This window comes from Danio aesculapii, chromosome 7 (genome assembly GCF_903798145.1).
Source record: "Danio aesculapii chromosome 7, fDanAes4.1, whole genome shotgun sequence".
Lineage (NCBI taxonomy): Eukaryota > Metazoa > Chordata > Actinopteri > Cypriniformes > Danionidae > Danio > Danio aesculapii.
The window spans coordinates 18,527,205-18,544,044 of NC_079441.1; the positions used below are offsets into that span (position 1 = coordinate 18,527,205).

General features: G+C 37.2%; 1 protein-coding gene across 1 annotated transcript in view; it reads left to right on the top strand.

The window, feature by feature from the left end:
• The window catches only part of si:dkey-33c9.6 (active breakpoint cluster region-related protein), a 27,782-nt gene extending 15,434 nt beyond the window's left edge, over positions 1-12,348 (top strand). The window contains 6 exon segments of the mRNA XM_056462662.1: positions 649-815; positions 2,164-2,303; positions 2,451-2,585; positions 7,287-7,392; positions 7,486-7,606; positions 12,101-12,348. Of these exon segments, the coding sequence (XP_056318637.1) occupies positions 649-815; positions 2,164-2,303; positions 2,451-2,585; positions 7,287-7,392; positions 7,486-7,606; positions 12,101-12,190 (759 nt within the window). The 3' untranslated portion in view covers positions 12,191-12,348.
• Positions 12,349-16,840: the final 4,492 nt, after the last annotated feature.

Genomic DNA, 16,840 nt, shown 5'->3' on the forward strand with positions numbered 1-16,840 from the left:
CTTCAAACTCTAGGTTTTCAAATAGTTGTATTTTGTAATATTTTCCTATACTAATAAATTGTACATCAATGGAAATTGTATTTTTCATCTTTCAAATACTACAACTTCTCCTTCTCGTCCTCCTCCTACTACTACTACTAATAATAATAACAATAATAATAATAATAATAATAATAATAATAATAATAATAATAATAATAATTCTTATGATGTCTTCAGAAGAATAAGTATTTATAAGAATAAGTATTCTAAAGTGAATGTTATTTAAAGCATTAATCAAATGATTGTTTGTCTTGACTGTTTATATATTGTTTTTTTTTTGTCTCTAAGTGCCTATATCCATTTAATTGAGTTTTATGAATCACCAAGAATAACTGTTTCAGCTAAAAACCTTTTTTTTCTTCTACTAAAGAAAAAGTCACCATCTTGGAGGCCTTAATAGAAGAAAATTAGTTAATTTACATTTGTTTGGTGAGCTATCGCTTTCATACATTTATTGATAATGGAAAAACATGGTTATTTATAAACTAGAAGATCAAAGGTAATACAGGTTCTACATAACACTGTTTACATGAACAATACTTTGGAACATAAAGCCGTTTTTTGATCAGTCTTCCTGTTAAGAAATCATATATGCGTGCTTTACAGTTGGACCCAGACAACATGTTTAAGAAATGGAAAAAAGTCACTTGTTCTTTGGGCCATGTTGAAGTAACCTTGTCACTCAAGTATGTGCCCCACCCTCTGGAGCCTCCAAGCACCACCCCTATCCTGCAGGAACCAGTGTTCTCTGTGCCTATTGGACAAGTGGCAATGTGAGTTTACAACCCAAATCATTACTACAGATCAAAGCTTACTAATAGGGTGAGGAAACTGTCATAATGCAATATTTTATTAACCCTTATGTGCTGTTGGGGATGTTTTCATCCACTCTGTTTTTGTGCTATAGTGGAATGATTTTTGGTGACAAATCTTATTTTGACACATATTTTGAGAAAATGCTTTTAATTTTTTTTTAAAACACAACGATACACTCTGGGAAAATGTTCTACCCTTTTATTATCTTAGGGATGAAAACATTCACTGAATTAAACTGCTGTTAAAATGCATCAGATAAATATTTTTACTTTTTTTGTATAAATCTGTTAATCAACCTCAGTCCTGATCAAAACTACTAAGTTACTTAGAAAATTACAGGATTTTAACTCTTTAATTTGCAAATTCATAAATGATGTGACTGATTTGGTGGGGAAAAAACACAGAAAATGACATATTTTTAAAATAAAAAGTAATTGTGGACTGGATTTTTATCACAGTCTTGGACGTGTGATAAAGGGTTAAATGCATTATTGGCTTTGATGTTTTTGATTGATTTTCATTTTTTTTCTCCGTAATTTACTGTTGGTGGCTGTTTTTACCCCATTGACTTCCATTATAACCACATTTTTTTATTACAAAGTCATGATATATAATCATGCATTTTTGACTCTTGGTGGTTTTCCCTGTTGGGAGGATGTAAAATTTGTCATTTTTACTGTTGATCATCAGTTGGCACTGTTAACCCTTTAGAAAGGCCTGTGCAAAAGAGCTTATATGGAGTTTAACAGCAAATTAAAGTGTGTGTTTGTGTGTATTTGATTGTGTGAGAGTGACCTTTATACATCTTGATGTGTCTGAGAAAATCAAAATAAAATCAAAATATGCATCTCAGCTCTCAGAACTACATGGAGTAAACAAAAACAAAGACTGTAATTATGCACCATCAAATATGCTTATAATGAATGTCAGTGGGGCAAAAACAGCCACCAACAGTAAATTAAGGATAAAAAATGATATATATATATATATATATATATATATATATATATATATATATATATATATACATACATACTGTACATACGCAGGTTTAAAATATATAGAATTAATGTTCTGAAAAATATATCAACCCTAAACTTTTACATTGTAGTGTAAAATATATATATATACACACATACATATATATACACAGGTTTGTGTTACATATATAATCAACTTCCTTCCTTTGTCTTGAGGTTTCTGTGTGCTGGTTTGCAAATATAGTTTTTTTAGTATTATCAAAAAAGGAAGAAGAAAATTAAAACAAAATAGCAACTGTTCAAAATGCATGACTGTTTTCACTAGGCAAGAGAGTGTGCTGGTCCCACACATTGTCCGATCCTGTGTGGAGGAGGTTGAGAGAAGGGGTCTGAAAGAAGAGGGCATCTACAGAATTTCAGGGGCAAGCACAGAGATACAAGCACTAAAATATGCATTTAACACTAGTGAGTATGTGTGTGTGTGTGTGTGTGTGTGTGTGTGTGTGTGTGTGTGTGTGTGTGTGTGTGTGTGTGTGTGTGTTCAACTGTCAACAAGATTCTCAAAGTTCTTATCTCAGAAGTGTGCTTTTCTCTCTTCATCTCTCTCTGTAGATTACCGCGAGGCTGTGAGTAAACTGAGGAGTGTTGATGTGAATGCAGTCTCGGGGACCCTTAAACTTTACTTTAGAGAACTTCCTTTACCTCTTATACCCTCTGAGCATTTCAGTGAGCTTTCAGATGCACTAGGTGAGCTGTTCACACACATGAATGCACAATTGTTGTAAAGGGGAAGTCTTTAGTTGTGAAACAGCGTAATAACTTCTTACATGTCAAAGGAAACTTCATTTCTCAATTCATGACTTGACATTATAGTATAGAGATAATAGACTTTGTAAACAGATAAGTCTCCCACAGTATTTTTCATGACCCATTTCATTACTGGGTGAATCTGCATTTTTAAAGAGCCCCTATTATACATGAAATAGGTTCATATTTAGGTTGTAAGGGTCTCCAACAACAGTCTGATATGCATGCAAGGTCAAACAACACTTTCATGGTCTTATAATCTGCATTTATTTTTACCTAATTATCCCAGCGACTCCCATATGAATCAGTCAGCGATTCATTTGTTCCTAAACCCCTCCTCAGCGCGAAGCTAATTTGCGCTGATTGGACCGATGACAGCCTGCTGCGATTGGTCAACGACACTGACAGGCTTTAGTGCGAGACAGAGTGAAATGCCCAGCAGATAATCAACAATATAAAAGTAGTCACAGTGCACACACGCTTCATAGTGGATTTTGGCTGCCAGTGGGTGAATGTAAATACAGACGATGGACTAGAAAATACCGACGACTAACTATTTTATCAAGCAAAAAGTCCAAGAACTGGCGAGGAGATCTAGCCTGTCACAGTCTACCTGCTCTTTTCACACACACACACACACACACGCACACACACACACACACACACACAGGGCCGGCGCGTCCATAGCGGCGTCGGCGACACCTCCCTCACCACCCGCGTCCTCAGTCATATCCGCGAATAATAAGGGCGAATAATGAGGGCGGCGTGATCATCCTTTGCCTAGAGCGGCAGTTCAGCTTGCTCCAGTGCTACGCACACACATTACACTCCTCCCCAGAGAACACAACACACACGCCTAGAGCGCCAATTCAGCTTGCTGGGTACAATTTAGACACCTCACCTCGAACCTGAGCTGAACTATTTTGAAACTTGACCATTGCATGTGTGTAGAAACAGCTGACGATCCGTAAACAAAGCGGCACGCGTCGCGTTTTCAACGTGGCTTTACACGCGATATGAGAATATAAAGAGTTAACCAGATACAGTACACACGGTTACAAGTAACAAAACACAACTAAATACAGATTGTGCAAGCTAGAGTAAACGAGGCAATAATTTTAATCGCACGTACTTACACTTGTGAAATGGGGGAAGAAACTGATTTATGATGCACTGATCCATGTTCAGACAGTCTTTACTGATCCTTCCTTTAACAAACTGATGAAGTCTTCTTTGTAAGCATAGTTTCCAGAAGCACTCGAACTGCTCAAGGCTGGGCTATATTGCTGAGGTTTCATCTTTGATTAGACTGTCAATAATATCCATCTGCACAGCGTGACTTCATTCGACCGGTGTCTGTGTGTGTGTCTCTGTGTGTGTGTGTGTGTTTGTGTGTGTGGGGCTTTTTTTCTGTGTTAGTGGGCGGGGCCGCAGGTTTCAAATCTCCCGGGTTTGCGCGCGCAACTACTTGTGTTTCGTAGCCGCGTCATCACGAATCACCTAATGACTCGTTATCAAGACGACTCGTTTGAAGCACTATGAGTCGACTCTTTTATAGATGAATAAATAGTTTTAAACACTGTACACTTACAGATTTAAGCCTTAGCTGGACATTTCACTTCACTTAGAGCTGTGTTACACACTATATGGAAGAGCATTTTCAAAAACCCATAATATGGGCTCTTTTAAAGAAATTCTTGAACAAAAATCATTCAATGGCAAATACACTTTTAGCAGGCACTTGTCGCCTCCTACTGGCACAATGGTGTAATTGATACAGTCTTCATTTAAAGCCCTGTACAGCTAGAACTTGAAGGCTTGATAATATGAAATGGAGAAGACGACAGCTAGAAGGTGCACAAGCGTATTTAGTATATGCTTGGGGACTATGGTGATGTTATCTATATGCATGCTTCATCTCAGAGTTTTTTTTTTTCATTTTTGTTTACAAATCTATATTGGGTTTACTCCCATCATATCTCCAGAATTACATATGTAAAAAACTTGTCCTTAGCTATGGCCTTCGGTCACAGGATATTCAATTACTCTCTGTTCCTAAAGTGTGGACTGAGATGAGAAAAAAGGCTTTTAAATACGCAGCACCTTTTGCATGGAATAATCTACAAACAAAGTTGCAGTTTAAAGAATTGATTTCACTGTATGCTTTTAAAAAGAGTATCAATTATTTAGCAGTTGAAACACAGGCTTGTAGATGATTTGAATAGTTTGTTTGTCAATGTGTGATTCTTTTTAACTGTTAATTGTTTTTTTATTTGTTGTCTGTTAGACCCATGTGACATGCATACTGCCTAATTGTGGCCAGGACGCTCTTGTAAAAGAGATTTTTAATCTCAATGTGTCGTTCCTGGTAAAATAAAGGTTATAATAATTATAATAATAATAAATATAACTTACTTGTAAATGGGGGGAATTGCAAATGGTTTGAGCATACTTACAGAGGTGAATGCCATGTATATTTATGCAGCTTGTCTAATAGAATGACAATGGATAGAGAGGATAGTCAGCTGATCACATCACTGATAGTGGCTCTATGTCTACGTTTCCTGATGGAACTATCACTCAGCTCTATTTATGATGAAAAATAAAGCAATACACTGGTGTACAAACTGCAGGCCATAACAGGGCCATAATAGTCACTTACAATTCATAGGAGGGCCGTTTTAACATTCAAGCACAAGAAAAAAGTGGAAACTTGATGTAATTGATGAACTCAGACTTTTTTCCTCAGAGTATCTTGTTGTACATATTGAAGGGGTAGTTTAAATTGCTAAGTTTAACAGATAGCGTAACACAGCTGAAAAGAGTTTAGGTAGCTTTGTTAACTTCACTGGCGATTGTTTTTCTCAAAATCGTTCTTTTTTGTAAAACTACAACGAGGAAGGGGAAGTATGTACATATTCACATTAACATGTTCAATTCAGCCAGCAGTCAAATTTTACCAATGCACATTTTTTATACAAATCTTAATATGCATATTAGGAAAATCTATTAATGAGACCATTTGAATCAAATATTAGCAAAATGATCATATTTACACCACCAGCATAACGTGTAAGCCATGAAGAAGTGTTTGTACAGCAAAATACAGGTGGTATAAAACTGATTCTAATCAAATGACCCTTGAATATTTACAATAATAGAGCTTTAGTAAAATAGAGCACTTATAGACATTTATTTCAACATTTAAATCAGCCCCAAAAATAATCTGCATGGGCGCTACTCTTGATCTCACACTGAGAGAAACCGAAAGTAACCCAAATATATAGTAGTAGTATAGTACAATACTAAAAATGTCCAGTAGGTGGGGGGTCAAAACCACAAGTGTCTTTATGCAACTGCACAACAATGATAGTAATTAAAAAATATATGTTTTGTTGGGCCGAATCTCCCCGGGCCAGCAGTTTAAGGGAGCACTCACACTATGTTATCCGAACCGTCCCCAGGCCCGTTTCCCTTATGGTTTGAGAAGTGTCAATGCTCTGAATCGGGCTCAGGCACGGTTCAGTTGGCCAGCCCTGGCCCGGTTAAAAGAGGTGTGCCAGAGCGCGCAGTTCACTTGGGCTTTGGTGCGGTATGCTTGCGGTGTGAGTGCAAAGTGCGCCTGAGCCTGAAGATGAGATGTGACTTTTAAGGGACTCTTTCATATGGATTTTATTAATCATTCTTACTATTCAATGAACGCAAACTGTCTCAGATTATTAAAGACGCAAACTCCTCACTGCACGTCAGCTGCACTTTCAGGAAACCTCCTAATAGCTGCAGCACGAGGAGTTTTATGATAATTTATGAGCGTCAAAAGTGATGGATCTGTTCAGCAATGTATTTGATTGCGTGTCACTGCATCCCAAACGACTAAAAATAATACAAAACGATATAACTAAAGCAATGTCCACTGTGCTGAGCGAGAGCTGAACAGCGCATCATCGATGACGTAAGCGTGCTCGGGCTCGAATGCAGTGTGAGTGCGGGCTGTCAGGTAAGACGGGAGGGGGGACAAGCGTGCCTCGGCCCGGTTCAAGGCAAATGTACATCGTGCGAGTACGCCCTAAGACACCTGGGCCCTGCCCTACACTCACTACCCTGGCTGCTTGCTTCAACACATATAAGCTATGATGGGTGTTCTGATTCCCACACACACTGCATGCGGTAGACTAATCACTGCAGATTAGCGTCACACAAAGGAGGGGTTTGGAAAAATGAATCGCTGAACAAATCATATGAGACTTTGGGACAATAAGATAAAAATAAATGCACATTATAAGTCAATGAAAGTCTTTTTTTTTACTTTGCATGCAAATCAGCCTGTTGTTGGGGACTCTCCAAACTAAATATGAACTTTTTTTAATCTATAATAGGGGCACTTTAAAAGTAACTTTCTCAAAGTGCTTTGCAGGCAAACATTACAACAGAGAAATACTCTCTATATAATAAATATATAACAAACAATGCTAAATCAAGTAAAACAATCCTAAAATGATTTTAATAGAGATTTAAAAGACCTCAGTGAATTTGCTTTCCTGATGTATGCTGGGATAGAATTGCTAAAGTTTGGAAAGTGATGATGAAAAAGCATTTAAAAACAACCATATCTCTGTTTGTCTGTCTATCTGGCTGTGTCAGACATCGCTGATCCATTTGTGAGAGCAGACAGCTTGCTGAGTCTGTTGCTGTCTCTACCAGATGTGAACCGCAACACTCTGCTCTTCCTCTTACACCACCTGAGACGGTACACAACATCCTTTCCAATACGTAACTCTCAAAACACTGATTTAGCTTTACACTAGCCTGACCTCATGTCACATTTTTTTGCATTCCTCAGAGTTGCAGAGAGGAAGGAAGAGAATAAAATGTCCCTGAGTAATTTGGCCACAGTGTTCGGCCCCAGTCTCTTGCGCCCCCCAGTGTCTCGTGTTGACATTTCCCAAGAAGTGGAAGTTCAGGTGGGTTATTTCTGTGCATTATCTTCTGTACAAGATTAATGACTGATGTGTGTTGTGTAGTACAGTTGTGATATACTGTAAAAAGTCCAGTAAAAGCAATTATTTTCCTTGAAGCCTGTGAGATGTCAATTTCTCGTTTTCTGAGGTTTATTTCAGGAGATGTAAAACACCTGTGGAGATTAGCGCATGTTTCGTACAACAGCATGCACTTCTAAAATGAAGGTCAAATATGGGTGAAATAATGTTGAATTCATTTTTTCATCATCTTTTAGTAATATTCAGAAGGTCATGATTCGCACTCATTAAATAATTACTTTATATAGCTTTAGTTTACATTCTTAGGAGATACAAATTTTCCGCACAATGCCTTCCTCAGTGCGTGATCTTTTAATAACAGATACATTTATATATGTTAGTATGTTAAGTTTAAAGATCTAAATTGTCAAATAATTTGCATTTTGGATCTCCATAAATATTACTTTAATGTTATCAGATTATATGTGTCAGGATTCTGCCACTCCGGTCTTGTTAATTCTTATTTTGGTGGCAGAGTCCAGACACTAGTTCTGTCATGTCTTGTATGTTGTGCTCGACTTGATTTTTCTCAGGTCGAGCACTCATTTTCTGTCATTAGCTGCATTTCCACTGTCGGGCCAGTGTGAGCCAGGGCTTTTACCAGGAGGTTGAGTAGTGAGGCCAAAATCATGTCGCGTTTCCACTGTCGAGTTAGTAGCTCGCAGCACGTCACGCAAACCCTGGCCAAGAACATCCAAATGACACATTATTGTACAGCATTACATTATGTCTATACACACAGGCCTATTTCCATTCATTGTATTTGTTTACTCACCGACCGACTGTTGGCATCATGCGTCGAGTGGTCTCGCCACTAACGGAGAAACCCAGCGTAGTGAGTGCACCATCTATAATATAAAACCACAGAAATTCTTCGGTGATAACTCAAAATCAAGTGTATTTTATAACATCCTTATTTTGATAGATGTCGTCAAACATTCAGCCCAAATGCTCCGGAGAGACCTAAAACATGTAAATTTTTCCCTTGGCTATATGACACTTAATAGGTAATTCCCCTTAATTTAAAGATGTTGCATATTATTCGGTGATCTTAAGTAAAGGAAAGTGTTAAGTGTTTCAACACATAAGAGCAAGTAATAAAATATAGCCTATATCGTTGCACTCAGCAGCTATCCACTTAAATAAATAAATAAATAATTGTATTTTATTTAATTTATTTAAATAATTTTTTTAATTTTACCACATCATATAAAAACATAAACACTTGTTTGAGGACATACACATTTTTTTATGTGCAGTTTTTCCCAATGCGTTTGTAAAGCGGCGCTGTGCAGGACTGGATGACAGAAAAGAAGGTAGTTTCTGGTTTCACTCACTCAAAAAATGCTCCGTTTGCATGATTTGATTAATATCATCGTATCCAAATACTTTATAAATAATATTTTAATCCTCCTCCGGTGTTTATTGTTTTTAGAAAATATGTAAAATCTTTTTTTCAGACTGGCCTTTGTAAAATGAAAGTTTAATATGGCTTTAAAACGGTTTAATTTATGTATTGTATATACCTACATTATTATAGCTTTTGTTTGTTTTTATATTGATTTATTTATTTAATATGATTTTATTATATCCGATATTTGTAATTCTTAAATATTTCAATATAGCTTAAGCTATTTTATCAAGATATGACACTATTATTTTGAGCCTACAAAAGTGGACATGTAATTTGTAAAGTTTTATGTCTTTCTGTTGTATTCATATTTAGTATTAAAATAAATAAAAAAAGAAAAAAGCCGCTCGCTGCATCAACAGAGCGGTCAAGCGAGCACTTTTTTGCCCGGTCTCACACACACATACAGGCATCTAAACGTGCATATATCATGCACAAACACAGCTTTTAAACTTGACAAAAACTCTCGACAACCTTTACTGGCTGCTGTGTCTTTAATATGGTGTAAAGATTATTATGCGTTATTGAAACACCAAGGAGGACACAGCAAAGAAACATCACTTATAAATTAAAACTTTATTATTTTATGCAACACCCTTACATTTAAAAGGGAAACATAAGGACGATCTTAAGCAAAAAGATCTGTAGCCTATAAGGTGTTTTATGGAATAATCTTAAACTGACCAGCTATATGTTTTTCTTTCCCTTATTTATTTATTTGTACTCCTGTGCGATCGGAAAACTAGTGTAATGACGGCATGCCATATTTACCAGACTCGGGCAAAGTCTGCCTCTCCTTTCACTCCGCCCCGAAGCCCCAGGTGGCCCTCTCTGGCCCAAGGTATTCGGCAGGCTGAAAAAGGCCGGCCGCTGGCCCCAAGAAAGCCCCACTTTCTTGGCCTGATCAGGCCCCGGAAGTGAACAGTGGAAACGCGAATGGCTCCGGCTCGCTCGCTTTAGGCGCGATAGTGGAAACACGGCTATTGTGTGTCTTTTGTAAAAGCGCCGTCTTGGCCGTGGTCTGGGCGTGTTTGGGACACGCTCTCTCATCCTGGTGTTTGTGTTTGTTCTGTCTGCAGCGTGGTGTTTCATTCTCAGCGTCTCAGTCTAGTTTGTTTCGGTTTCGGTTGGCGCTGGGATGAAACATGCACCATGTATGCGTGAGTGCACTTTGAGTTTTTATTTATCGTGTGCTCGTGTCTTGCGTTCAGTCTTCTGTTGGTGTTATGTTTAGCTCGTGGTTCATGTTTATATGCGCGGCGTGCTTTAGTGTTTCATGTGAACACACAGTTAATGAGTTCTCTCATTGGCTGTGTGTTTTAGTCCTGTTTTACGTGAGCACATGGCTTGTGTTGTTTCTTGTGTCAGGTGCTCCCGTCTATTGTCTAGTCCAGAGATGCTCAAACTCGGTCCTGGAGGGCCGGTGTACTGCATATTTTAGTTCCAACCCAATTAAACACACCTGAACCAGCTAATCAAGCTCTTTCTAGGTATACTGAAACTTCCAGGCAGGTGTGTTGAAGTAAGTTGGAGCTAAACTATGCAGGACATCAGCCCTCCAGGGCGGAGTTTGGACACCCCTGGTCTAGTCCCACCCCCCTTGTTAACCCATTATTAGTTTATTCAGTTCACCTGTTTGTTTGTTAATAGTTTCTGCTTATAGTCTCCTCTTGTCTGCTGTTCTGTGCCAGTTCGTCTTCATTTTTCTCCTTGTCCTGTCATGTCTTCTAGCCCTGATGCCTGCCCAGTCAAGTTTGTTTGTTTTTTTATTTATTTAGTTATTGCTTTTGGTCACACTTTATTTTGATGGTCTGTTTGTTGAATTTAAGTTACATTGCATCTACATGCCAACTGATTCTTATTAGATTATAAGCAGACTGGTAGGTTAGGGTTAGGTTTGGTGTTAGTTGACATGTACTTTCAAAGTTTTTTTATAGTCAGTTAAATGTCTGTTGAAGGAGCAGTATCAGGAGATATTAAGCAGAGAGTCTACTAATACTCAAATGGGCTATCAAAATAAAGTGTTACCATGTTTTCCCCCTTATGGTAGTTTTTGTTGTCCTTTTGTTTCATTTTATAATAAATCCTCATTTTTGTCCTACAATTGAATCCTTGCTCCTTTCCCCACCCCACTGACCGTGACAATATGTGTGTTAACAAGAGTTTTAGGCATATAATCTATTGTTTCACTGCTTGTAATTTTAGTGGGTATTCTTTGTAACTCATAGCATGATGTTACATAACATGTTACATTTGGTTTATTGAAGTTTAATTTACAGTAAAAGTATAAAATTATAATACTAATACTTTTCTAATAATGTAAACAACAAAGGTTCTCAATATCACATAATAAATCATCCAAATAATGTGAGGAAGAGAATATGGTAAGTGGGCATTTTCACATTGACTATGTTTATGGATATCAGTAATCTGAATAAGACAATAATATGATGAAAGTGTTTACTTCAGGGACATTTCATGCATGCGTTCATGACAAATGTGATATTGGATGTGAGTATGAACTGCTGGAAGAGTGTTGTTTTAATGGAATTTGATACCACATGCTGTATGGGGGGAAAAACCCTCTGCATTTCATGATGCAGATGCCTGTGGTCCTTCACTGACTCAATGGGTGCAGAGAATAGTGTCAAACAGACGTCTGTGTATAGACTATCCTGTCTCAAAACGCGACAAAAATCCTACATGACGGTAATAGTTTGATGAAGGTGTTTACATGTCTGTACTGCACTTCAATAATGCGACTAAAATCAGCATACTCCACATGTCTTAATCCCATGTCTGTTTAGTTCGATTATGACCTTAACCAGATTTAATTAATCAAAAATCACTGTTTACATGGTAGACTCTTAATCAGAGTATTGTCTTAGTCGTATTAACATCAGATTATTGGTGTCCATGTAAACGTACTGATTGACAGGGTAAAAAGCCAGTCGTAACACTGCATCCTCTCACCTGATTTTTTATTGTTTCTGTTTTTCTGGTCACAGGTCCAGGTGATTTTTCTCTATCTGCAGTTTCAAAACCTTCCAAAAGCTCTCCTCACCAAACATCTGGACATTGATGACCTAGAGTCATGAGCCGTCAACAACTGGACTCCTGTGCGTCTACCTAACCATGGTCATTTGTACATTTGTTCAAATTCTCAGTTTAACATTTGTTTAATATTTTATTTTAATCTGATTTTTTATTTTAGGATGATAGTATGATAATATGATTAAAAAATGACATCCACAAATTGACCATGTTTAGTTTATAAAATCCAATCATTTCAATTCATTCATTCATTTTCTTTTCAGCTTAGTCCCTTTATTAATCTGGGGTCACCACAGCGAAATGAATCGCCAACTTATCCAGCATATGTTTTACACAGCGGATGCCCTTCCAGCTGCAAAGGGAAACACACATACACACTCATTCACACACATACACTACAGACAATTTAGCTTACCCAATTCACCTATAACGCATGTCTTTCGACTGTGGGGGAAGCCAGAGCACCCGGAGGAAACCCACGCGAACACGGGGAGGGTATGCAAACTCCACATAGAAATGCCAAATGACCTAGCCGGGGCTCAATTCAGCGACCTTCTTGCTGTGAGGCAATTGTGCTACCCACTGCGCCACCGTGACGGCCAATCACTTCATCAGTAATCCAAAATCATTCAAAGTTTCACAAAGGAGTGAAAAAATGTCCCTCAATTTGCTCGTTTTGTTAATGTTTTGCTCATATTTGTCATATGAATTCACCATGCAGATCGACACAAAGCATTCAAAATACAAAGTGTCTAACTTTAAGTTAGAATGTGAACACTTCAGAAATATAACTGACTGTCCAGTTATCAATTATGCTCCAAAATCTTTTGCCAGTATTCCCATTAAATACACAATATGTAGTTTTCACCCCTAGAAGAGGCAAATTAACAACAAACAAAGGTGTATTTTGCTGATGCTGTTACTGAGGACATGTCCACGCGTACATGTGGGCAGTTTTATTATTTTATTAAGCCTTCTCCGCTTTAATTAATTTATTTTTTAATCTCTGTCCACGTCAAAATGCAAAAAAACACTGTGATGCATGTTAAGGGCACACTGAACATACAGGCGGCAATAATGACACTTATGCTGGTTCACACCAAACTGGGAATTAAGTATTTGCACAACTAAATTGCATACAAATTAATGCCAATGTGAGAAGAGGCAGGTTACCCTCTAGTGGGCAAACGGCACAAAATATGCAACAGGTTTGCTGCAAACGTGCAGAATTTGACCTCAACATCTTCTACGTTTTGTTTAAACTCAGTTGTCTTAGCCCATCAGAAAGAAGGAAACGGCATGCACTCTGACATCATGAGGTGAATACTCCAGTTGTAGCATACACACGACCACACTGTACCCAGAGTTTTGGAAAATCTTCAATCTTTCTAAGTCTTTTAGAAAGTTTCAGTCATCTGATATTGCATTTTCGTGTGGACAAACAGTGAAACTGCATAGTAAAAAGTGCGGTTTTAAAAATACCCATGTTCGTGTGGACAGAGCCTGAGCATGGAATCATGGGATTTGTGTGCTTCATTAGATCCAATGGGACTCCTGCAGAAATCATGTTTATGGATGAGCTTGTGTATTCAACCCTTATTATCATGGTAGTGTGAATCAGACTGAAGGTCTTTGCTCACTGAAGTCTGAAATTTTTGTATGCATTTTTTCGTATTCATATGTAAAATTCTTCATGTAAACAAACCTTGCACACTGAGTCCAATGCATATTAATTATCCATTCCGAAAAGATCCATTCAGACTGGGAGAAGCTATAGACATTAAAATAGATGGTGGCCTTTAGTCTGAAAGAGGTTAAAGTGAAATGAGACAGCTGAAGCAATAGTCGTTGAGAGATGAGAACGCTGCAGCATGAAAGCAGCTGAGCTTTTATTACGCCACAGTCCACCACCTCCAGTTTTTAAGTTATAAAAACAATATTTCTGAAAATATTCTAATACATTTTATGGACATTTAAACTATTTATTAACAATGTATGAAAATGTGGCAATACTTTTAAATCATTATTAAAGGGGTCACGTTTTTAACAAGATGTAACATCAGTTGGTTCCTCTAAAGTGTGTGAAGTTAACTATCAAAATACCCCATTTATACTATGCTGTAAATGCCCCTTTTTGGGTGGAAGCAAAAATAAATTTTTGACCTCATAGAATGAGAGTCTCTGGGTGGGCCGGGAGGGCAATAGGGAAGAAAGGTGAAGTGAGACACTTGTAATATCCCACCACAGATGGCCAATTCTCACACACACTTGTGGGGTTCACCAATAACTCACCCCCACCCCCATGCAAATCAATCTGCTACGGTTCAGCTTCAACAAGACCAAGTTCACCATGACATGCACGGGCACTTCAAAGAGATCCATGCTGTCTAAACTCTCCCCTGCGGTTGCTGGGTGTTGCTTTTCACTTCAGCTTATGCCCCACCTGGTCAGGGTGGGATTCTCTATCCTTTCCTCATTCTGATTTTGACTTTGATCCATAATCCGAAGTTGGAAATGTGCTCCTGTTCCCATCGTTCCAGGCAGAAGTACAGCAATGTCAGATGTGTGCCGTAACGCCATCCAGACATGTCCCGGTTACAGTGGAGCATCGCATGGGTTATGAAAGAAACCTGTGCTCCCACGCTAAGACGGACAGCAATAAAACAGGTTCCTGCAGTTAAATGCTAACACAGACGCGCCGATCAGAAAACATCTTGCCATTAGAATAAAACTGAGTGAATGATGGATCGAAAGGGGAAAGTACAATGAAAGATGTGTGTTATTAGCAGTGGCTGTACTTCTCTAGGGGTCTGGTTTACAATGTACATCAGATGCTTTAATGGACAGAATAGTCTTATGAAATATGATCAGATCACCACAGTACATTTTGATGCCAAGGTCTCCAAAGTGTGTGTGTGTGTGTGTGTGTGTGTGTGTGTGTGTGTGTGTGTGTGTGTGTGTGTGTGTGTGTGTGTGTGTGTGTGTGTGTGTCTTTAAATTGACATTCAGTAAAACAAGTTCATTACTTACTTACAGGGCTTACAATTACTTACTGTTATATCGAAGTAAAGTTTTAGATGCAGCATGTTGGTGATTCGTAACATCTCATTTTTACGAAGATTGTTATCCCAACACTCAACCCCCAACCTCAAGGACCATAACATACACACACTACAGACAATTTAGTTTACCAACTTCATTTTGGATTTGTGGGGGAAACCGAAGCACCTAAAATAAAATATTTATTATACAGCAAATCTGGTCAGGCCAATTTAGAACAAAATATTTAGATTTTTGACATCTTAAAAGACTTCACAGAATCGCAGTGCAGCCCCAAATTAATAACCACAAATATACATTTTTAAACTTTGCCACTGTCATTCAGAATAGTATACTCATTTGTCAGGAATTAAAAATAAAAAATTTTAATTAAGTATGATCATTCATTTTTATGTATTTTTGTCAGTGAAGGTATAAATTATTATGTAGTATGTACATTTAACATAATAGCTGTTACATAGATTCATGATAAAACATTATTTTCCATCAAAATTGTGGCAATAATGTTTCAAATAACTTTTAACTAAAATTAAATGTAACCACTTGAATTTAATGTTTTCTATGTATATAAAATACATTTTATTTATCTAAACACCAAAAAATCATTCACTCATACACATTTTGAGTTAAAATTCCAAAATCTTTAATCTTTTTAACAAGATTTACATCCTTTATTAATCTTGTTTAATTAAGCTTTCACTAAAACATTATGGGGTCAGCTTTAACAAAGCATAATAAATGCTGTAAAACAATGGGCTATTTGCACAGACTTTTAATTTTCAGCCAAGCAACTCAAGGGCTTCCGGTGAACTGTCTTTCCATTACAAAATTGTCACGTTTAAGATCTGATTTCTTTAAAATCAGCGATCTTCACTGCCTGTTAGATACGATATAAAGTGGGTCTCCGATCTGACATGAAGCACTGCATTAAATTCCATTTCCTCCTGCCATGCCTTTTAAAATATTACAGTTTATTTTACCGTAGTATTTTCAATGGAGTTTCTGTACTTGCCTGTAGCTGCTGACAGGCACTAGTGGTTACAACGGTCTTTCATCTCTTTTTACGCTTGAACAACTAAATGAATGCTTACGTCTATTAAATGTATTGTAATTACATTACAACATCAATGCTGAAAAAACAACCTTGTGAAATTGAAAATAGTCACATTAAGCTTTCACCGGAAGTTTATCATTGGCTTTAAAACTCTAGGTGTGCATAGAGCCCATTGCACATTAATAATATTTATTAGTAAAGTTATTGTGTTTAAATTGGTAGCAAAAATTACTGAAGCATTTTTAAAAACAATGGCTTGAGCAACAATGCAAAGAGGAACAATTTTAGCAGAGAGCAAACAAGACTTTGGAATATGTGTATTTTATACTCAAAAATGTAAAACTTAATGTAGTAAAAATCCACTTTTAGCAGCACAGAGTGTGTGTGTGTTTTTTTTATTTAACCCTTGTTTACTTTGTAAGGAATAAAATAGTTTAGTCTGTGAGAGTGGCATTTCTGAACGACAAGTGTTTCCTTTCTTTCTTTTTGATAAACTCAATTTAATAATCTTAATTATTTTAATTTTAGTAAAACATTATAAGGACAGAAGATTGCAGATATACTCAAAACCTAAAGATAA